The 23,833-nt window shown below is 52.0% G+C and overlaps 1 protein-coding gene across 1 annotated transcript in view; it reads right to left on the reverse strand.

Annotated features, from left to right (window-relative positions):
• Window positions 1-2,908: 2,908 nt before the first annotated feature.
• Window positions 2,909-23,833, reverse strand: part of ZNF584 (zinc finger protein 584) — a 56,673-nt gene continuing 35,748 nt past the window's right edge. The window contains 1 exon segment of the mRNA XM_040251758.1: window positions 2,909-3,956. Coding sequence (XP_040107692.1) covers window positions 3,429-3,956 — 528 coding nt within the window. The 3' untranslated portion in view covers window positions 2,909-3,428.

Raw genomic sequence — 23,833 nt, forward strand, 5'->3', positions numbered from 1 at the left:
GATGGCATTCCAGTTGAGGTCTTTCAAATCCTGAAAGATGATGCTGCACTCAATATGCCAGCACATTTGGAAAACTCAGCAGTAGCCACAGGACTGGAAAAGGTCAGTTTTCATTCCAATCCCAAAGAAAGGCAATGCCAAAGAATGCTCAAACTACCACACAGTTGCACTCATCTCACATGCTAGTAAAGTAATGCTCAAAATTCTCCAAGCCAGGCTTCAGCAATACATGAACCATAAACTCCCTGATGTTCAAGCTGGTTTTAGAAAAGGCAGAGGAACCAGAGATCAAATTGACAACATCCTCTGGATCATGGAAAAAGCAAGAGAGTTCAGAAAAACATCTATTTCTGCTTTATTGACTATGCCAAAGCCTTTGACTGTGTGGATCACAATAAACTGGAAAATTCTGAGAGATGGGAATAACAGACCACCTGACCTGCCTCTTGAGAAACCTGTATGCAGGTCAGGAAGGAATAGTTAGAACTGGACATGGAACAACAGACTGGTTCCAAATAGGAAAAGGAGTATATCAAGGCTGTATATTGTCACCCTGCTTATTTCACTTCTATGCAGAGTACATCATGAGAAACGCTGGGCTGGAAGAAACACAAGCTGGAATCAGGATTGCTGGGAGAAATATCAATAACCTCAGATATGCAGATGACACCACCCTTAGGGCAGAAAGTGAAGAGGAACTCAAAAGCCTCTTGATGAAAGTGAAAGAGGGGAGTGAAAAAGTTGGCTTAAAGCTCAACATTCAGAAAACGAAGATCATGGCATCTGGTCCCATCACTTCATGGGAAATAGATGGGGAAACAGTGGAAACAGTGTCAGACTTTATTTTTGGGGGCTCCAAAATCACTGCAGATGGTGACTGCAGCCATGAAATTAAAAGACGCTTACTCCTTGGAAGAAAAGCTATGATTAACCTAGACAGCATATTCAAAAGCAGAGACATTACTTGGCTGACTAAGGTCCGTCTAGTCAAGGCTATGGTTTTTCCTGTGGTCATGTATGGATGTGAGAGTTGGGACTGTGAAGAAGGCTGAGCGCTGAAGAATTGATGCTTTTGAACTGTGGTGTTGGAGAAGACTCTTGAGAGTCCCTTGGACTGCAAGGAGATCCAACCAGTCCATTCTGAAGGAGATCAGCCCTGGGATTTCTTTGGAAGGAATGATGCTAAAGCTGAAACTCCAGTACTTTGGCCACCTCATGCGAAGAGTTGACTCATTGGAAAAGACTGTGATGCTGGGAAGGATTGGGGGCAGGAGGAGAAGGGGACGACCGAGGATGAGATGGCTGGATGGCATCACAGACTCGATGGACGTGAATCTGAGTGAACTCTGGGAGTTGGTGATGTACAGGGAGGCCTGGCGTGCTGCAGTTCATGGGGTCGCAAAGTCAGAGACGACTGAGTGACTGAACTGAACTGACCCCGATAATTTACATTTTAAGATAACATGATTAAACAGGTTTAATCCAGAGACTGTCCTCAGGCAGGATACATAATCCTAAAGAATGCAGAGGAAAAAAGAAAGTTTGTCCTCTTTTCCCTCTTTGAGAATTGCAGACCCCTCTCTCCTTGGGGACCGCTAGAGTTCTTATCAACCTGCCTAGGAAATGACTCTCTCAAAGGTAGACAGTTACCACACACAGGGATTACGCACACGTGGCCCAAGCAGGCCTGGGGTGGCGTGTGCCTTACGGCGCTGGAAACGCAGAGCAGACTGGCCAGGAACTTCCTGCCCCCGTGGCTGCCACCCCTCCTACCAGCGGGGTGTCTGAGAGGAACTGCTGCAGCTGAAGGCGGAAGCAGCCTTTATGCTCCAACCCCGACACATGGCCCTGGCTGAGTACCACTCGGCCCCAAGCCTCCAGGCTGGGGTTGGCTCTCCCCAGACACGCCTCCACAAACGTTTTCTTCTTGAAGCACTGTTTGTAGACCCGAGACACAGTGACAACCACATAACAAGTTTCGCTGAACTGACATTTACCTTGTAAAAGAGTAGTTTCCAACATTTTAAAATCAGAGGGCCCACAGCCAGCAGATCCGGATCTACACGTGGATCAACTTCCTTCCCTGGAGCCCTGTGAGAGCAACAGCAAAAAGCCAAGGCTGCAGTGTGCAGACACCGGGAATCCCAGCCAGGCCACGAAAGCTGCATCCCAGTATGACGGGATCCTCTCAGCCCCAGGGCGACGGCCAGGAAGTGGACATGCCCAGAAAGGCTCTGAGGATCCAAGGAACCTGTAGGTTATTTGCTGACAGTGACCTTGGACACTGGGAACAGGCTTGAAATTCCTGAGAAACTGCCCGCCTCACCCCCTGAAACCACGTTCCCGGCACATCCATGGATTCCTCTTTCGAACCAGCTCAAGCCTCACATGTGCCAGGCCCCCCGCTCCACAGGACTCCTCTTTCTGCTCCTGTGCCCACTCATTCTGCCCAGCAGCTCCTGCAGGACATATGGCCACTCTCAAACTTACCTCCATGTTCTCAGTTTCAGAGAGCTCAGCTTCTGAGCTGATTCTAGAAGCAGCTTCTCCTGACCAGCACTGAAGGTTGCAGAACTTTCCCCAGAAACAAGGAGCCCAGCTGGTACCTGTCCCCAGTCACACGGGGATCTTCTACCCACCACTCCATTCTTCAGGCAAGCTCTGGGCCCAGAGCTACACCTGACATCCAGGCCAGGGATCCACCCACAGAACCCTTCAGTCTCCCCCCGGAGGTCTGAAGCTCCAGTGCAAACTCAGCCAACCTTGACTGGAGTTGGCCTCTGCCATCCTGCTGTCCCCACTGAGGCAGACAACAGTCAGGGACCTCCAGAGAAACAGCGCCCTCTATTCATGAGCCCAGTTTGGTTCTCAGTCCTCTGACACACACACAGATCAGAGCCCACAGATTAAGGGTGGCATACACAAAAAGGTCTTTATTAGACATTCCAGAACCGCGTGAGACAGTCAGTCCAAGGGCTGGATAAACCCACGACAGGGACCAAACGTGGCATCCACAGAGTCCATAAAGATGGCTAACCTCCCCTGGAGGTCCCTGCAGCCACTGCTTAGCTACTCTTGGCCAGAGCTAGGTCATGTCCACACCTGAACTGGCTGTGGGGAGGGAATAAGACCCCATATGGAATCCAGCGCACATGACTCTCCCTTATGGAGGAGAGAGCGGCTTCCCAGAGCACAGTCACTGATGCGCACCATAGGAGCTGCCGGCTCGGAGGGGTGGGACGGCTCCTGTCACAGGAACTGGCAATGGCCCAACACAGAAAACAGCCGGCCGGGCCGGAGCGCAGCGCACCTGCCCCAGTCGGGGTGGGCGGCGGGCGGCGGGTTCCGCTTGCCGACGTCCCCTCTCCCCAGCCTCCCTTCTGGACCGAGAACCTGAGCAGGCGCCAGCCGTGGCCGATGCTGGCCCGCTACGGCCTTCCTGCAGCGTGGACCTTCCTGTGCTGGAGGAGGGTCGAGCCGTGTTTGAAGGCACGACCGCACTCGGGGCACTCGTGGGCCCGCTCCTCGGTGTGGAAGCGCTGGTGGCGGTTGCGGTAGGACCTGGTAGTGTAGGTCTTCCCGCACAGGCCACACTCGTAGGGGCGCTCGCCGGTGTGGACCTTCCGGTGCTGGTACAGCCCCGAGCGGGTCACGTAGGCCTTCCCACACTCGCCGCAGCCGTAGGGCCTCTCTCCCGTATGCACCCTCTGGTGCAGGACGAAGCTTTGGTTGTATTTGAAGAGCTTCCCGCACTGCCGGCACTCGTACGGCCTGTCTCCGATGTGCACCTTCCGGTGCCGAATGAGAGTGGACAGCACGCTAAAGGCCTTCCCGCACTCGCCGCACTGGTAAGGCCGCTCTCCGGTGTGGATTCTCTGGTGCAGGACGAGCGCGTCCTTGCGGTTGAAGGTCTTCCCGCACTCGGCACACTTGAAAGGCTTGATGCCAGTGTGAACCTTCTGGTGCTTCCTCAGTTTAGACGGGTAACTGAAGGCCCTGCCACACTCACTGCACACATGGGGCGCCTCTCCAGGGTGAGCGTTCCAGTGAGGAACCAGGGTTGAGTTCTCCGTGGGGCTGCTTCCACCTGCTGGGCCCCTGAAGGGCCTCTCTCTGGCGTGAGCAACGAGGTGGTCGAGGAGCATGAAGGCCTGGGGGAAGGCCTGCCCACAGTCACTGCACCGGAAGGGCGTCTGTGCTGCATGGCCGCCCTGCTGCCGCTGACCAGTGGAGCCGGGTGGGCAGGCCTCACTGCGCTCGGGGCTCCCGCAGGGTGCCCCCTCTCTGCGGGCAGCCTGAGACTGGAGGAGGCCTAAAGTGGCAGGGAAGGCCCGTCCAGACGTCCCACACAGAGAGGGCTTCTCTGACAGGCAGACTCGGCAGCTCTCTCCCAGCTCGCGAGGGGCGTCCTCATCCTGCAGTCTACACAGACAACCTGGGACAGAAGAGGTGGGCACTGAGAGCGGGCCTGCAGGGAGGAGGCACCTTCAGCACCGGTGCCTGTGGCACACACCCACGGAGGTGTCCACAGGCTTGCAGGAGGTTGCAGGGAAAGGTTCGGATGAGGAAGGGCTGGTCCAGGGGAACAGGGCTCTGCCTAACCCCCGAACAGGGAAACCGCGACAGGGACCAGGAGACAGACACAGCAGCGCTGCAGGAAGGGGTCACGCTCTTCAAGTCCTGCTCTGCCGAGGGCTTCAGCTGGGCCAGTGATGCTGATGGCAGCAAGCTCTGCGGAGAGGATGGCTGCCCCAGTGAAAAGATGGCTGACAGCAGCCAGGGTCCATGGATCGCGCAAGGACATGTGCACCCCAAGTCACCTGCAGAGCAGGTCACAGTGGACAGCTCTGCACAGAGAAGAGGGAGCAACAAGACAGAGGCCTCAGGAGAGACTGCAAGACCACACGTGAGTCCAGAAGAGGGGCAAGGTGGGAGTAAGCTGTGGTCACTGGCTCCAGCGCCCAAATGCCAGTGCAGAGAGATACGCGTCACTGAGACCGAGGCCTCCCCTAGCCCCAGTCGCTGGGTCTGGGACCCTTCCTGGCCTCTGCTCTGCTGACCACACTGTCCCCCATGTTGGACACCACCACCCAGGCCTCTTCCTCACCCTCCATATGGGCAACCTTGGGGGACCTTGAAGGTGCAAAGCCTAACAGGGTGAGGAGTAATAAGGCTGACCCACCCTACAAAAACAGAGGAAGCTCGTGTCACCATAGCAACCATGAAGGAAATCAAGTATTAGAACCTGGGACTCTACATTTTTAAAAAAAATTGTCAGAGGCAATTGAATGTTCATTTGTTTTTTATTTATTTCTTTAAATTGAAATATAGTTGAATTACAGTACTGTATTAGTTTCTGGTGTACAGCAAAGTGATTCAGTTATATATGTGTGTATCTTTTTCAGATTATTTTCCATTATAGGTTATTAGAAGATACTGAACATATCATGGTTTGTTTTACCACAGTTTTCTAGAAAAGAACCGCCTGTGAGGCAAAACTGACAATAATTAAATAAAGAATTAAGCAATAATAGAGACTTCAATTTCTAACTTTCATAAATGGATAGGACCACTAGGCAGAAAATGAAGAAGGATATAACACTTGAATAACACTGAAAATCAACTAGACCTCTAAGACATCTATAGAACATGCTACTTAACAGAATACATAGTCTCCTCCATTCTGACAGGCACATGAAACATTCTCCAAAAGAGACCATGTGCTAGGACATGAAACAAGCCTCAGTGAACTTCAGAGTAGAAAGCAACAACAGAAGAAAAATGGGGAAATTTACAAATATTTTAGAATTCTTTCTCATCATGGTTTGTTACAAGATATGAATATACTTTCCTATGCTATAGAATACGACTTTGTTGTTTATCCATTCTATATATAATAATCTGCATCTGCTAGTCACAAACTCCAATCCACCCCTCTCCTGCTCCTTGCCCCATCCCCTGGCAACCAAAAGTCAGTTCTCCATGTCTGTGAATCTGGAAAACTCACAAATTTATGGAAATTAAAGTACTCCTAAATCACCACAAGGAAAATTATAAAACACTTCGAGATAAATGAAAGAGAACACAACATACCAAAAGTTATGGGGAAAAGTCTTGCTTAGAAGGAAAATTATAGCAACACCTCTGAGCTGTCTTATTCACAATACCTCTGACACCAAATCCATGGGGGTTTTCCATACCATTTCTCCAACTCCAACTGGGTGTTCAAGGATTCAATTCAATTCTGACACCAAATATGTGGAATTAGCACCAGATCCCACAGGTTACAGGCTTGGTCTCACAAGACTGCCCCTACCTCAGGCATCAATTGAAGTCCCTTGCCTCCCATACTTCTGATAGCTGTAAATCTGGGATTCTCACAATTATTGATTCCTCTTCAGGTTTAATAAGTTGCTAGAACAGATCAGATAACTCAGGAAAAGAATTTACTTACTATTACCGATTTATTTTAAAGGCTATAACTCAGGAACAGCCCAGTGGAAGAAATGAAAAGGGTAGGGTATGCCAAAGGGTGGAGACTGAGGATGCAGAGGGTAAGAAGGATCCATGCCCTTGGTGGCACCATTCTCCTAGCATCTCAGATGTGTCCATTAACCCAGAAGCTCTCTGAACTGGTCATTTTGGAGTTTTTATGGATGTTTCCTCACATAGGCATGACTGATTGAATCACTGGCCATTGATGATTGGCCCAAACTCCAGCCCCTCCCCCGCCCCCAAAAGTCAGGGTAGGGAAGTGAGAGGAGGAGGCTGGGAGTAACTGAAAATCCAACCTTCCAATCATCCCCTGATATTTCTGGTGACCAGCCCCTATTCTGAAACTATCCAGGGGTCCCCAGCAACTGTCAGTGTTCATAAGCATACAGAAGCATCTCATCACTCCAGAGATTCCAAAAGTTTTAGGAGCTGCATGCCAAAGACTTGGGAACAAAGACAAAATACACATTTCTTACATTGTCACAACACACATAATAAGAAAGCTCTCTCTACGTGTGACTGAGTCACTGCTGTCCCTGAAACACTGTGAACCAACTGCGTTTCAATTAGAAGATGAATTTTTAGAAAAAGACCTTCAACCCATATCCTAAGTTTATACTTCAAGGAACACAAAGAAGAAAAAAAACCCGAAAGTAGAAGGAAGACAATTAAGAAAAAAAAAAGAAAGAGCAGAGATAGACTGAGTGAAGAAGAAACAGAATAGCTGAACAGACTTAAGGAAAGACCACTTCCCCACAGGCTGGGCTGAGATGGCGTCGTAGGTTAGTATTAACACAGAAATGAGAATTGATGCCAGTGTTTCAGAAACTGTTCATAAAACAGAAGAGGAGAAGGGGACATTCCCCAATTCATCCACTGAAGCCAAAATTATCCTCATACTCAATCCAAATAAAGATACAAGAAAAGAAAACTGGACCACTGATAACTCTTGTGAATACAGAAAATCAATTACTGTAATACACCACATTAATAGAATAAAGGACAAGAATCACATGTTCATTTCAATAGATACGGAAAAGCGCTGCACGAAACCTAGCGACTCTTCACAATGAATGCACTCAGCAGGAGGCCTTCCTCACCTGGATAGGGCGTAAGCGATGAACTCATAGCTGCCATCGTACTCACTAGTGAAAGACTGATGAGCGCTCTTCCTGTAAGAACTGGGACAAGAAAAGACGTCTACTCTTACAATTCATGTCCAATAGCCAAGGTGGTTAGGCAAAGGAAGAAGTAGAAACATCTCTACTCACAGATGTCCTGACATTATATAATATAGAAAATACCAAACAATCCACTGAAAGAACTATTCAAACTAATAAATGAATCTAGCAAGTTGCAGAGTACAAGGTCTGTATAGGAAACCAATTACATTTCTATACACTGCTGCTGAGTCGCTTCAGTCGTGTCCGACTCTGTGCGACCCCAGAGACGGCAGCCCACCAGGCTCCCCCGTCCCTGGGATTCTCCAGGCAAGAACACTGGAGTGGGTTGCCATTTCCTTCTCCAATGCATGAAAGTGAAAAGTGAAAGGGAAGTCGCTCAGTCATGTCCGACTCTGAGCGACCCCATGGACTGCAGCCCACCAGGCTCCTCCGTCCATGGGATTTTCCAGGCAAGAGTACTGCAGTGGGGTGCCATTGCCTTCTCCATTCTATACACTAGCAATGTATAATCTAAAATGAAATTAAGAAAAAATTCCATTTAAAAGAGCATTAAAAAAAAGATTAAAAGGAGAGGGGGAAAGAGCATCAAAATGAATAAAATACTTAGAAATAAATTTAGCCTTGTATATTAAAAACAGTTTAAAAAATTAGAGCTAGTGGGTTTCCACGGTGGTTCAGTGGTAAAGAATCCTTCTGCCAGTGCAGGAGACAGGTTCCATCTCTGGTCCGGGAAGATCCCACATGCTGTGGGGCAACGAAGCTCCTGAGCCACAGCTACTGAGCCTGTGCTCTAGAGCCTGGGAGCTGGAATTACTGAGCTCACTTGCTGCAACTGCTGAAGCCCATCTGCCCTACAGCCCACACTCTGCGGCAAGAGAAGCCGCCTCAGTGCCGCATGTGGCAAGGAAGAGTGGCCCAAGTGCCGCGACTAAAGAAAGCCCACCCGCAGCAACGAGACCCAGCACAGCCCAAAATAAATACATATATCAAATTATTTTTTTAATATATGGAGCTAAATAAACAGAAATACATTCATGTTTATGGATTGAAAGATATTAAAGATGGCAGTCCTGGAATTTTCTGGAGGTCTAATGGTTAGGACTCCACGCTTTCCCTGTCAAGGGTGCAGCTTCAATCCCTGATGGGTAACTAAAAGCCCACAAACCACTCAAAGCAGCAAAAAAAAAAAGTGGCTATCCTGCCCAAACTGATCTACTGATTTCAATTCATGGTTGACATCTGGCCCAGGGAGGGTCCTATAAAATTTCTTTTGGAGGAGGAAGGCAAAACTCAGAGCACAGAGGGGCCAAAGCTTCAGCAAAGTCACAATGCCAGAAAGAGGGAGAGCTGGGATTTGTTAGGCAAACTATAAACATGTGAACCCCAAGCCCTACTCCAGGAGCCTGTGGGGCAACAGGTGTCAAAGCTGCCAACAGGGCTGCTCAGAGAGACAGGGAAGGGCGCACAGACTCTGTGGGCTTTAGGATAAACGGAACTTCCCATAGCGGAAAGGTAGAGGTGGTCTGTCTGTTGGGGCAAAGTGTGACTTACCTAGTGAGCCAATGAGTGCAAAGTTCTCCAGCATAACATCACGGTACAGGCTCCTCTGGGTCAAATTAAGGAGACCCCACTCCTCCCGGGAGAAATACACAGCTACATCCTCAAAAGTCACCGGGCCCTGTAATGATAAATTCCACTGAGTCTTAGGGTCAATAATCGGCAGAAAGACAACCAAAATATGGACAGAGAAACACAGCCACGCCCTTGACAGGTGCCTCAGGCCCGGCCACATCCCTCACTGCCGTCATGCTTCCCTGTGAGCCCCCACCACTCACAAGCCCTCATACCTCTCTCCTCCTAAGACCCCTAGCTCAGAGGATTCCCAGGGCCCCCAGGACCACTGGTGCCTCTCTCACCTTGTTGCTATTAAACTCTGCATCCAGCCCACAACAACAGGCTGCCATCGATGGACGCCTAGAAACACACAGGTCCGTCCTATTTCCTGCCAGTCAATTCCCTGTCTCCCAGGGATCACCATTCGGAAGCCACAAAACCCACGGTACCGTCTCTCTCTCAGGCCTGAGTACCATACTCCAAAGGCCCTCCACTTTGCCTTCCTGCACGCCAGGCACGCAACTGTACGGCAGCACGGTACAACTCCACACCCTCAGCACAACCTCACCAGTCCACCCCACTGGCAACTCTCGCATGCCACTGTGCACACTGGTGTCTCCCGGGTGCTACCACGGGGAGCAATTTCAAGTCCATCCTGCCTCGCCCCCGCCCCGCCGCACCTCCAACGGCCCACGGCCAAGGTACCCCCCGGCTCTGCACAGAGGACCTCCTCACCCTGCAACCCTCTGTCGCCGGGAACCACACCACACACGTAGCTCCCAGATCCCCGTCCCTCCTCCGTCTCTGTCTCTGCAGACTGTCCCTTCACCTGTCACAGCCTTCCTCACCTCTCACAGGCCATTCAGAGTCCAGACCTCCGGGTGCTGAGAACCTGGGCGCACCTCCCACTCACCTGCGCCTCCTCTGCCATCGGAACCGAATGGCGGAGAGTTTCAGCGGGCTCAGCTGAGATCCGTACCCGCCCGCCCGCCCGAGCCCCCGGCCGACCGAAGACCAGGAGCCGCTTCAGGAGGTTCTCGGGGGGACAACAGCAAGTCTCAGCCACAGGGACTCATGGCCCGGGTCACGGGGCGAGCAAAGGCGCGGTGACGGTCTCCGCGGTGAGAGCGCTGCCCTCAACGTGCCTCACAGCGCGGGGCAACGCCGGAAGCCCAGCCCCACTGCCCTCCCCGCGACGCAGGGGCCGCCAGCGGAGGCCAAACGGACCGCCGACAGCGACGCCGGAAGGCCCGGCCGCCCGGCGCCGCCAGGCGGCCCCTCCGTCCGTGCGCCTCCACTAGCCCGACTCGCGGGTCGCCCGTGGCCCGTCGGGGGCGCGCGCGAACCCCCTGTCGCGTAACTGACGTCGCAGGCTGCGTCCGTGCCGACGCAGCCCGGGGCAGCCGGAGAGGGGCGTTTCCGGGAGAGCGGCGGGGGCGGGCCCGGGCCTTCCGGCGGGGCGTGTGCGCCGGGTCGCGGGCGGACAGCTGGGCCCCCCAGCTGCCTTTCGTTATTGGCAAATGTATGTGTTTGTTACAGACCGAAGAGTGTAATTATACTGGTTTTGTTGCTTTTAAAGTAGGAACTATGAATTTACACTTTTTTATACACGTCAGTCATTACAGTACAGTACAGGATAGTTTTGCTGCATGAAAAATCTCCTCGGTTCCATCTGTTCAGCCCTCCCTCCCTTCCCCTGAGACCTCGGCAACCACTGTTTCACTCTCTCTAGTTTTACCTTTCCCAAAATGTCATAAAGTTGGAACCGTACAGTATGTACCTTTTTCAGCTGACGTTTCCACTGAGGAATACACATTCAAGGTTCCGCCGTGCTTGCTTTGTGGCGCCAAAGCACAGTTCTTTTTATTGCTAAATAATATTCCACTGCATGAATGTACCAATTTCCTTATTTATTTACCCATGGAAAAGCATCTCAGTTTGACTCCAGTTCTAAGCAATTACGGATAAATTTGCCATAAACATTCCTGTTCCACTGTCTGTGTGGACATATTTTCAATACATTTCTGTAAATACCTAGGCGCGTGGTAGATGGATCACATAATAGGAGTGTATTTAAATTTATAAGAAACTACCAATTGTCTTCCTAGTTCAGTTCAGTTCAGTTCAGTCTCTCAGTCGTGTCCAACTCTTCGCGACCCCGTGAATTGCAGCACGCCAGGCCTCCCTGTTCATCACCAACTCCCGGAGTTCACTCAAACTCACGTCCATCGAGTCAGTGATGCCATCCAGCCATCTCATCCTCTGTCGTCCCCTTCTCCTCCTGCCTCCAATCCCTCCCAGCATCAGAGTCTTTTCCAATGAGTCAACTCTTCGCATGAGGTAGCCAAAGTACTGGAGTTTCAGCTTTAGCATCGTTCCTTGCAAAGAACACCCAGGGCTGATCTCCTTTAGAATGGACTGGTTGGATCTCCTTGCAGACCAAGGGGCTCTCAAGAGTCTTCTCCAACACCACAGTTCAAAAGCATCAATTCTTCGGTGCTCAGCTTTCTCAACAGTCCAACTCTCACATCCATACATGACCACTGGAAAAACCATAGCCTTGACTAGATGGACCTTTGTTGGCAAAGTAATGTCTCTGCTTTTGAATATGCTATCTAGGGTGGTCATAACTTTCCTTCCAAGGGCTATATAGTTTTGCACTCTGGACAGCAGTAGAGTTCTGGTACAGCTTGTCAGTATTTTGGATTTCAGCCATTCGAATAGATAGGTAGTGATATTGTTTCAATTTGAAATTCTATAATGGCATATGATGTTCAGAATATTTTCACCTGCTTCTCTCTGCCATCTGGGCGTCTTCTTTGGTGTGATATCCAAATCTCTTGTTTTTCTTTTTTCTTTTTTTGGCTGCACCACGTGGCATGCGGGAGTCTTAGTTCCCAGCACCCAGTCTTAACCACTGGACCTCCAGGGAAGTCGCCATTGCCCTTTGAAAACTGACATCAGGGCTTCCCCGGGGGTCTGTGCATGCGTGCTAAGTTGCTTCAGTTGCGTCCAACTCTGTGCAGCTGTATGGGTTGTAGCCTGCCAGGCTCCTCTGTCTATGGGATTCCCCAGGCAAGAATATGGGGTGGCTTGCCATGTCCTCTTCCAGGGGATCTTCCCAACCCAGGGATTGAACCCGTGTCTCTTATGGGTAAGTATGGTGTCATCTGCATATCTGAGGTTATTGATATTTCTCCTGGCAATCTTAATTCCAGCTTGTGCTTCATCCAGCCCGGCATTTCGCATGATGTACTCTGCATATAACTTAAATAAGCAGGGTGACGATCTACAGCCTTGATGTACTCTTTTCCCTATTTGGAACCAGTCTGTTGTCCTATGTCCAGTTCTAACTGTTGCTTCTTGACCTGCGTACAGATTTCTCAGGAGGCAGGTCAGGTGGTCTGGTATTCCCATCTCTTTTAGAATTTTCCAGTTTGTTGTGATCTACATAGTCAAAGGCTTTGGCGTAGTCAATAAATCAGAAGTAGATGTTTTTCTGGAACTCTCTTGCTTTCTTGATGATCCAGCGGATGTTGGCAATTTGACCTCTGGTTCCTCTGCCTTTTCTAAATCCAGCTTGAACGTTTCATGTACTGCTCATGTACTCAGTTCACTACTATTGAAGCCTGGCTGGGAGAATTTTCTTTTTTTTGTTTTGTTTTGTTTTGTTTTGTTTTGGCTTGGAGAATTTTCAGCACTACTTTGCTAGCATGTGAGATGAGTGCGATTGTGTGGTAGTCTGATTCTTTGGCATTGCCTTTCTTTGGGATTGGAATGAAAACTGACCTTTTCCAGTCCTGTGGCTATTGCTGAGTTTTCCGTATTTGCTGGCATATTGAGTGCAGCACTTTCACAGCATCATCTTTTAGGATTTGAAATACCTCAACTGGAATTCCATCACCTCCACTAGCTTTGTTCATAGTGATGCTTCCTAAGGCCCACTTGACTTCCCGTTCCAGGAGGTCTGGCTCTAGGTGAGTGATCACACCACTGGCATTACCTGGGTCGTGAAGCTCTTTTTTGCACAGCTCTTCTGTGTATTCTTGCCGCCTCTTTTTAATATCTTCTGCTTCTGTTGGTCCATACCATTTCTGTCACTAATTGTGCCCATCTTTTCATGAAATGTTCCCTTGGTATCTCTAATTTTCTTGAAGAGATATCTAGTCTTTCCCATTCTATTGTTTTCCTCTATTTTTGCATTGATCACTGAGAAAGGCGTTCTTCCTTCATTTTTTTCTTCCTCTCTTTCTTTCACATGCTGAAGTCAAGATTGCTGGGAGAAATATCAATAACCTCAGATACGCAGATGACACCACCTTTATGGCCGAAAAAATGAAGAAAAACTAAAGAGCCTCTTGATGAAAGTGCAAGAGGAGAGTGAAAAATTTGGCTTAAAGCTCAACATTCAGAAAACTAAGATCATGGCCTCTGGTCCCATCACTTTATGGCAAATAGATGGGGAAACAATGGAAACAGTGAGAGACCTTATTTGGGGGGGGGGCTCTAAAATCACTGCAGATGGTGACTGAAGCCATGAAATTAAAAGACGCTTACTCCTTGGAAGAAAAGCTATGACCAAGCTAGAGAGCATACTAGAAAAGCAGAGACATTACTTTGCCAACAAAGGTCCACCTAGTCAAAGCTATGGTTTTTCCAGTAGTCATGTATGGATGTGAGAGTTGGACTATAAAGAAAGCTGAACGCCGAAGAATTGATGCTTTTGAACTGTGGTGTTGGAGAAGACTCTTGAGAGTCCCTTGGTCTGCAAGGAGATCCAACCAGTCTGTCCTAAAGGAAATCAGTCCTGAATATTCACTGGGAGTACTGATGCTGAAACTGACGTTCCAATACTTTGGCCACCTCATGCGAAGAACAGACTCATTGGAAGAGCCCCTGATGCTGGGAAAGATTGAAGGTGGGAGGAGAAGGGGACGACAGAGGATGAGATGGTTGGATGGCATCACCAATTTGATGGACATGAGTTTGAGCAAGCTACTGGAGTTGGTGATGGACAGGGAAGCCTGGCGTGATGCAGTCCTTGGGGCAGCAGAGTCTGACACGACTGAGCGACTGAACTGCCGGACTGACTGACGCATGGATCCTGCATTGGCAGGCATGTTCTTTGCCACTAGCGCCACCTGGGAAGCAATGGTTTAGAATCCGCCTTGCAATGCAAGGAACACTGGTTTCATCCCCAGTCCAGGAAGATCCCATGTGCCTCAGAGCAGCTAAGCTCAAGTGCACCGCAATTACTGAGCCCAGGCACCTACAGCCTTGCTCTGCATCAAGAAGCCACCGCAATGGGAAGCCCAAGCACAACAGCAAAGTGTAGCCCCCACTTACCACAACTAGAGAAAGCCCGCGTGCAGCAATGAAGAACCAACACAGCCGAAAAATAAAATAATCTTTTTGTGTTTTTTTTAGACCCAGCAGAGGCCCACAGTCCTCTCACAGCCCACGGGTACCGGAGAGCAGGGAGCGCAGCCTGTGTGAAGCCAGGCACACCCAAGGCCAAGTGTACCCCACCCCCACCATTCCCAAGTGAAGAGTGAGTTGCAGAAGGGCTAAGAACAAGGCTATAATGGAAGTAGCATTCACACCCACATCTCTTTGGCTCCAGAGTTCACATGCATGGCTGAGTTGGTTCCACTGGCTGGGAAGAACAATCCACAGGCTGCTGTTGTAAAGGGTGGATTTCTGCTTATGTAGGATTTTATTGGTATGAAATGCCCACAATAGTAAATCCAGAGAGACAAACAGTAGACATGGTTGCCAGGGATTAAGGGGAAGGAGAAATGGGACATGACTTGAATCAGGATGGGGCTTCTTGAAAATGTTCTGGAATTAGTGGTGATGGTTGCATAACTATGTGATCATATTAACAACAAAATGAATAGTAGACTCTGGGCAAACTGTATGAATGTGTTTAGATTACATTTCAAGAAACGTATTGTGTTTAGATTACATTTCAAGAAACCTATTATTAAAAATAAAAACAAGAAAATTTCTGGAAGATTCCTTGGAAAAGTCCCATATCCAATGTGGAGTTTAGCATGGCCACTAGAGTGGAAATACCCATGCCCAGCGAGCGGCATGCAGCTCTCGGGTCCCTCCTGGCTCCTCTGCCCCAGCCTCTGCAGAGACTGAGAGGGCAGAGAAAGCCACAGCGTAGGAGGACATGCCCAGCTGCCCTGCCAAGGAGTGTCCCTAGGGGAGAGGCTCCCCATCCGAGCCTGCTTTCCCCTTGGGACGGAGGATCCCAGCACTTCCCCGGTCGGCCAGGGGTTGGGGTTAGGGTTGCGGAGAGCACATCTGGGTCACGCCCTTCCTTTGTAGTCGAATCTACCTGTGTTCGCACTAGCCTGCGTCAAAATGCATGAGATGAGCACCGAGCTGAGCACCAGGGACCGCGAGGGCGGGCACGAGGCTGTCCAGTGCGCTGAGCCTCGCGCTCAGCGGAGGCGCCCCGGCGCGATAAGCCGGATCACTGCCTCCTCCAGCGGCCCCGCGGCCCCGCGGCCGGGCTGCCGAAAGCGTCCAGAGGGCGTCTTGACAGCTTCGCTGCAGGTTCCCGCCCTTGACTGACTGGGCACAGCCGCCTCCCGCAGGCTCTCCCTCCTGAGCGCCGTGCGCGCAGCGCTACCGCGCTCGGGGCCGGGTGCGGGGCAAATCGCCACAGCGACGCCGGCCGCGGCCGCCCCTCCGGCTGTCAGCGCGGGAGCGTCTCCTCCCTCCCACCGGCGCGGGGAGCGTGAGACGCACGCGCAGTCCACGGAGCAGCGCGGCGAGGCGGGCCAAGTTGCCAGGGCAACCACGGTCACGCCCCCAGCCCGCAATGCGGCCTCCGATTGGTCCGCGTTGCTGACACCCCTCCTTAGCTTTCCCCGCCTCGAACACCGCTGAGGTTCAGTTCAGTTCCATCGATCAGTCCTTTCCGACTCTTTGCGACCCCAAGGACTGCAGCACGCCGGGCTTCCCTGTCCATCACCGATTCCCGGAGCTTACTCAAACTCAAGGGAACATTTCATGCAAAGATGGGCTCGATAAAGGATGGAAATGGTATGGACCTAACAGAAGCAAAAGATATTAAGAAGAGGTGGCAAGAATACACGGAAGAACTGTACAAAAAAGATTTTCACGACCAAGATAATCACGATGGTGTGATCACTCAGCTACAGCCAGACATCCTGGAATGTGAAGTCAAGTGGGCCTTAGAAAGCATCACTATGAACAAAGCTAGTGGAGGTGATGGAATTCCTATGAGCTATTTCAAATCCTGAAAGATGATGCTGTGAAAGTGCTGCTCTCAATATGCCAGCACATTTGGAAAACTCAGCAGTGGCCACAGGACTGGAAAAGGTCAGTTTTCATTCCAGTCCCAAAGAAAGGCAATGCCAAAGAATGCTCAAACTACCACACAATTGCACTCATCTCACATGCTAGTAAAGTAATGCTCAAAATTCTCTAAGCCAGGCTTCAGCAGTACATGAACCGTGAACTTCCTGATGTTCAAGCTGGTTTTAGAAAAGGCAGAGGAATCAGATATCAAATTGCCAACATCCGCTGGATCATGGAAAAGGCAAGAAAATTACAGAAAAACATCTATTTTTGCTTTATTGACTATGCCAAAGCCTTTGACTGTGTGGATCACAATAAACTGTGGAAAATTCTGAGAGAGATGGGAATACCAGACCACCTGACCTGCCTCTTGAGAAATCTGTATGCAGGTCAGGAAGCAACAGTTAGAACTGAACATGGAACAACAGACTGGTTCCAAATAGGAAAAGGAGTACGTCAAGGCTGTATATTGTCACCCTGCTTATGTAACTTCTATGCAGAGCACATCATGAGAAACGCTGGACTGGAAGAAACACAAGCTGGAATCAAGATTGCTGGGAGAAATATCAATAACCTCAGATATGCAGATGACACCACCCTTAGGGCAGAAAGTGAAGAGGAACTCAAAAGCCTCTTGATGAAAGTGAAAGAGGAGAGTGAAAAAGTTGGCTTAAAGCTCAACATTCAGAAAACGAAGATCATGGCATCCGGTCCCATCACTTCATGGGAAATAGATGGGGAAACAGTGGAAACAGTGTCAGACTTTATTTGGGCTCCAAAATCACTGCAGATGATGACTGCAGCCATGAAATTAAAAGACCCTTACTCCTTGGAAGGAAAGTTATGACCAAGCTAGATAGCATATTCAAAAGCAGAGACATTACTTTGCCAACTAAGGTCCGTCTAGTCAAGGCTATGGTTTTTCCTGTGGTCATGTATGGATGTGAGACTTGGACTGTGAAGAAGGCTGAGTGCTGAAGAATTGATGCTTTTGAACTGTGGTGTTGGAGAAGACTCTTGAGAGTCCCTTGCACTACAAGGAGATCCAACCAGTCCATTCTGAAGGAGATCAACCCTGGGATTTCTTTGGAAGGAATCATGCTAAAGCTGAAACTCCAGTACTTTGGCCACCTCATGTGAAGAGTTGACTCACTGGAAAAGACTCTGATGCTGGGAGGGATTGGGGGCAGAAGGAGAAGGGGATGACAGAGGATGAGATGGCTGGATGGCATCACTGAGTCGATGGATGTGAGTCTGAGTGAACTCCGGGAGTTGGTGATGGACAGAGAGGCCTGGTGTGCTGCGATTCATGGGGTCGCAAAGAGTCGGACACGACTAAGTGATTGAACTGAACTGAACTCAAACTCAGGTCCATCAAGTGAGTGATGCCATCCAACCATCCTCCGTCGTCCCCTTCTCCTGCCTTCAGTCTTTCCCAGCATCAGGGTCTTTTCCAGTGAGTCAGTTCTTCGCATCAGGTGGCTAAAGTATTGGAGCTTCAGCTTCAGCATCAGTCCTTCCAATGAACAGTCAGCGTTGATCTCCTTTAGGATGGACTGGTTGGATCTCCTTGCAGTCCAAAGGACTGTGAAGAGTCTTCTCCAACACCACAGTTCAAAAGCATCAATTCTTTGGCCCTCAGCTTTCTTTATGGTCCAACTCTCACATCTGTACATGACCACTGGAAAAGCCACAGCCTTGACTAGACGGACCTGTGTCGGCAAAGTAACGTTTCTGCTTTTGAATATGCTGTCTGGGTTGGGCATGGTGGCTCAGCTGGTAAAGAATCCGCCTGCAATGAGGGAGGCTTCCATCTCTGGGTTGCGAAGATCCTCTGGAGAAGGGAACAGCTACCCACCCCAGTATTCTGGCCTGGAGAATTCCATAGACTATACAGTCCATGGGGTCACCAAGCTTTGGACACAACTGAGCGACTTTCACTTTCACTAGGTTGGTCGTAGCTTTTCTGCCAAGGATCAAGCATCCTCTACTTTCATGGCTGCAGTCATCATCTGCAACTGCAGGTGGAGCCCAAGAAAATAGTCTGACCCTGTTTCCACTGTTTCCCCATCTATTTGCCATGAAGGGATGGGACCAGATGCCATGCTCTTTGTTTTCTGAATGTTGAGCTTTAAGCCAACTTTTTCACTCTCCTCTTGCACTTTCATCAAGAGGCTCTTTAGTTCTTGTTTGCTTTCTGCCATAATGGTGGTGTCATCTGCATATCTGAGGTAATTGATATTTCTTCTGGCAATCTGGATTCCAGCTTGTGTTTGTGCTTCATCCAGCCTGGCATTTCTCATGATGTGCTCTGCATATAAGTTAAATAAGCAGAGTGACAACATACAGCCTTGATGTACTCCTTTCCATATTTTGAACCAGTCTGTTCCACGTCCTGTTCTAACTGTTGATTCTTGACCTGCATACAGATTTCTCAGGAGGCAGGTCAGGTGGTCTGGTCCCATCTCTTGAAGAATTTTCCACAGTCTGTTTGATCCACCCAGTCAAAAGCTTTCATGTAGTCCATGAAGCAGAAGTAGATGTTTTTTCTGGAATTCTCTTGCTTTTTGTATGATCCAACGGATGTTGGCAATTTGATCTCTGGTTCCTTTGCCTTTTCTAAATCCAGCTTGAACATCTGGAAGTTCTCAGTTCATGTACTGTTGAAGCCTGGCTTGGAGAATTTTAAGCATTACTTTGCTAGCGTGTGAGATGAGTGCAACCGTGCAATAGTGTGAGGTTTCTTTGGCATTGCCCTTCTTTGGGATTGGAACGAAACTGACCTTTTCCAGTCCTATGGCCACTTAGGTTTGTGAGCAGGAAGGATAAAGAGGTTGGGAAACTGGCCTATGGAGGAGAGAGTTGCAGCTGCTGGGCCCCAGGAGGAAGGAAGAGCAAGGCTCTTCCTGGCTGGGGCCAGGGAGTGGACTTGAAAGGAGTTGTTCTTCAGAAGGCTCTCTGGTCCCTGCTAGAGTCTGTGCCCTGTCCTTCCCTCAGCCTGATTTCCCATCTCTAAGCTGGACACTTCTGCTCTTAGTATACAGCGAGAGCCCCCCATGGCCCTGCGCCCTCAACCTCAACATAAGAGGCTAACCCAGGGCCAGAAACGTGTGGAGTGTGGCCAGAGGCCTCCCTGGCCCCCATGAAGAGAGGCCGGCTGGGTCCTGGTGGTGTGGAGCGTCCTGCGCACCTTGTTTGCAAGGGGAGGGGGCCTGGGAGGGCCTGGGAAAGGTTTGGGGAGCGGAGGGCCCGGTGAGCCTGCAGGGAGAGGTCGTGTGTCCAAGACGATGGCTGCCTCTCGCCCTCTGGGCATCTACTGCCCTGCCGTGTCCCTAGTTCCGATGGCGCCTCCAGTGCGCCGGAAGTACAGAGCAGGCGCTCAATAAATGCTTGTGGAGAAATGAAAAATTCTTCCTGCACGTTTACCATCTCCCGTTTTACAGAAGATAGAATAAAGTGTGATGGGTACAGGTCTCCCTGGCACCATGCCGGGCATTGAGACGCCCACCACCCCCCACCAGCCATCTCCCCCTACCCCGTGTTCACGGGCATCGGGACCATTAAGAGGAGGAGCGAGCCTGGGGCAGGCGTGGAGGGTGCACCCCGCAGGGATGGAGCGGGCCCAGGCGCGCTTGAAGGGCACGGCGCCGGGTGTCCAGCAGCCCTGGCCCGCGTGGTGGTTGCAGGCAGTCCCTTTGTTCAGGAGGAGCGGGCGTTGCACATCAAGGCAGTCATCAGCAAACGGGGCCGCTCAGCGACCCCGGGCTCTGTCATCAGCTGCATTTTACAGGAAGAGAGAACGAGGTTTCAGGCTCCCCTCTGGGGGGGCAGAGAAGCAACCACTCCCCACGGTTTGGAGGGGGAAGCAGGTTAGGACAAGTGTTACCAAAACGTATGCGTTGGGGGTGTCTGGCTGCTCACTGCTCAAAAGCCAATAAGCAGGGCAGGTTGGTGGAAAGAAAGTTTTTTATTTAAGATGCTGGCAAGTGGAGGAGAGGGTGGCAGCCATCTGTCCAAAGGCCAACTCCCCCGTCTGACAAGCAGGCAGTGAGAGCTTTTATAGACAAAGTTGTTGGGGTGGGGGGACAACAGGCAGACACAGCACCGCCATCCCTGACAGTCCGCTTCAAACTGGTCATCAGTGGTCTGACCAGCATCATCTTCGTTGTTTTAAGTACAGTTATTCCGTGCACTTGTTCCCAATTCTTTGTGATCAGTTCTCAGAATTGTGGAGCTCAAGCCCTGGGCACAGTCTGGTCATCACGTACCTGGTGACCAGCTTCTGCAGCTGGTGTTTCAGTGTCTGTAAGACGCTCACAGGATATGGCTCAGAACGGTACCTACAGCCCTTGAGAAAGAGCCGAGGCCCCTGAATGCACTTAATGGCTACACCACTATTAGTCTCCTTAGACTGCTTGCCTTTGTTTCTCGCTCCCCTGATTAAATCTCTTCTTGGACTAGACTTACCCACAGGCAAAGGGCAGGCAGATAACAAGGTCTGGGAGCAAGGTCCTGCTCTGCTTCGCAAGGAGGAGCCAGCCCTGCCAGCTGCCCTGAGCCACCAGCTCCCTCCCCCAGGTCCCCCTGCCTGAGTGCCAGATGACGCTCCCCTGAGCATTTTTTCTTTTTTTTTTTTTTTTTAATACTTATTCATTTATTGGCTGCACCAGGTCTTAGTTGCTGCATGTGGGATCTAGTTCCCTGACCAGGGATCAAACTTGGGCCCCTTGCATTGGGAGCATTGGGAGCTGAGAGTCTTAACCACTGGACCAACAGGGAAGTCCCCTCCCCCTGAGCATTCTTGAAGGTACTATTCCTCCAGGCAGCCTTCCTTGAGCACCTTCAGGCAGAAACCAGCATCTCCTTCTCGTCTGTGCACCCGACGGCAAGGACCCCTTTCTGAGTGCCCCTGCGGCCGGGCCCATTTCTGCTCATTCTATGCCCTCACCTCAGCTCTTCCCAGCCTGTAGTGGAGGAGGTGAGGGATGAGGAGGTTGGTATTTGAGACCCTATGAAAGCTGAATAATGGCCCCCGAATATCTAGAATGCGAATCTGTTACTTAACAGGAAAGATGGGCTTTACAGAGGTGATGAACTTAAGGGTACGGAGTTGGAGGTGTCCTCGCTTATCTGCGGGCTCAGCGCAGTCCTGGTGTCCTTTTCAGGAACAGTGCAGCAGGAAAGTGAGGGAGATAACTGCCGTGTGCTGTTGTAAGGAACTGAGTCAGTGGTGATTTGTTGCAGCAGCTGGGCAAACCTATACAGACCACCAGTCAGCCCTGCTCCTGCCTGACCAGTCTCCTCCCTGTGGGCCTGCTGGGCCTGCTCTGTGACGCAGCACCCTGCTCCAGGCCCCTGCAGGCCTCATTGGCCCAGATGTTGGACAGGAACTGGTCCAGGGAGACACTCCCTCAGACGAAGCAGCAGATCCCATCGGAAGCAGCTCTGCTGACCCGCCTGGGTGAGGATGCCCGGAGCCGGGTGAACCGAGGCGCCGGCAGCAGTCCCTGCAGGGCCGTCCCTCCCTACAGAGCTGTTCGGCACCCGTTGTGTGCCAGGTCCTGAGGGCACACACGTAAACAATCAACCAGGCGCCCCCATCCCCAAAGAAGTGACATTTCTCCCTGGAAAATGCTGGACGCCGCTCTGCCGCACAGCACGCCAGCACTGGGTGACGTGAGGCAGACAGGGGCCCCAGGGCCTGCGGGGGAGACAGAAGGCCCTGGTCCAGTTTGTGTGGCGAGGGGCTGCCGTCTGCCCCACCGTGATAATTCAGGAAGGCTTCCGGGAGGAGGACCCCTTCCTTGCAAGCTGCCGTCCACAGGGAGGGCGGAGGCCCCTTGCCCTCAGTGCTGACAAGGTGCTGAAGGAGTCCTGGAGGAGGGCAGAGACTGACCCTGAGCATTCGGCGGGTGGAGACGCGGGTGATGGGGGCTCGTGGTGGGGAGACGGGCCAGGAACTCTCGGGGCCGGCCAGGAATGTCGGGAGAGATCCCCACCGACACGGCCTGACCTGGAGGCAACCTTGGCCGCTCTGAGCCAGACCACAGCTGCCCTCACAAGAGGAGGCTTCTAGAGAACTCCAGAAGCCACCCCCCACAGCGGGAGCGAGGGCCCAGATGGGAGGCCATCTGGGAGGCCCGGGCCCCTCCCGGGCGGGCCCCAGCCCCAGCCCGGTGCACAAGGCCGCCACGCAGGCCCTGCCTGGAGACGGCTGGATCCCACCCAGGCCCAGCAGAGTGGAGAACAAACTCCCCAGCCCAGGGAGGAGCAGGGTGGTTGGTCCCAGCCACTCGCAGACGTGGCCAGGGACCCAGCGAAAGCCCAAAGGATGAGTCAAATCAGAGGCCGCGGCCCCAGTGCCAGCCAGGGCTGGACATCCTCCTGGGGCGCTGAAGGCTCGGGGGGCACTTCTGAGGCTCAGGGTTGGGGGGTGCCCCTAGCAGGGCCCTGCGGGATGCTGCCCAGGGGGCTGCAGTTCCAGGAGAGATGGGGACCAAGGGCACCCCTGGCCCTTTCTGCCTCCTCGCGGGGCCTCGACTCCCACGGGGCTCCCCCAGCAGTGGCCCACGGGGACTGCAGTCAGGGCTGCTCTTTGGGAGGGTCCCTGCCTCCCGAGGACGCCCGGAATGAGCCGCTGGGCCTCGCTGGAGCCGCCCTTGCCCCGCGCCCGCCAAGGTCTCCGCGGGGATCGGGAGGGGGGCCTTGGGACTGCCCCCGGGTCCCCACGCCCCGTGCCCGCGGGGTCCGGTCAGGGCCAGCCTCCGCCCCCCCGCGCGCGCCCCGAGGGCCCCGCAAGTGTCTCTGTGTCCTTGGGGAGCCCCTCGGGCTCCAGCGCGTCCTGCGAGACCCCCGATGGGGCAGCGTCCGGGTCAGGACTCGAGTGCGGGTCGGGGGCCGCGGGGAGCGGCGTCCAGCCGGGGGTCCGGAGCGCCTGGGCGGTGGGCCGGGGCGGGAACCAGGAGAGGCCGGGCGCCGGAGCGAGCGCCACGAGCTGGGGCCGCGCGGGGTGGGAGGTGGTGGCGCGCGGGATGAGGAAGAAGATGTAGACGCCCGAAACCACGAGCCCCGCGGCCACCAGCACGGCCAGGACGACGGCCGCGTGGAAGAGCCAAGCCGAGCGCGCCAGCGACAGGCGGCGCGACAGCGGGCGGCCGCGGGGCTCGTGGTTTCGGGCGTCTACATCTTCTTCCTCATCC

Source organism: Oryx dammah, unplaced genomic scaffold, assembly GCF_014754425.2.
Source record: "Oryx dammah isolate SB20612 unplaced genomic scaffold, SCBI_Odam_1.1 HiC_scaffold_13, whole genome shotgun sequence".
Taxonomy (NCBI): domain Eukaryota; kingdom Metazoa; phylum Chordata; class Mammalia; order Artiodactyla; family Bovidae; genus Oryx; species Oryx dammah.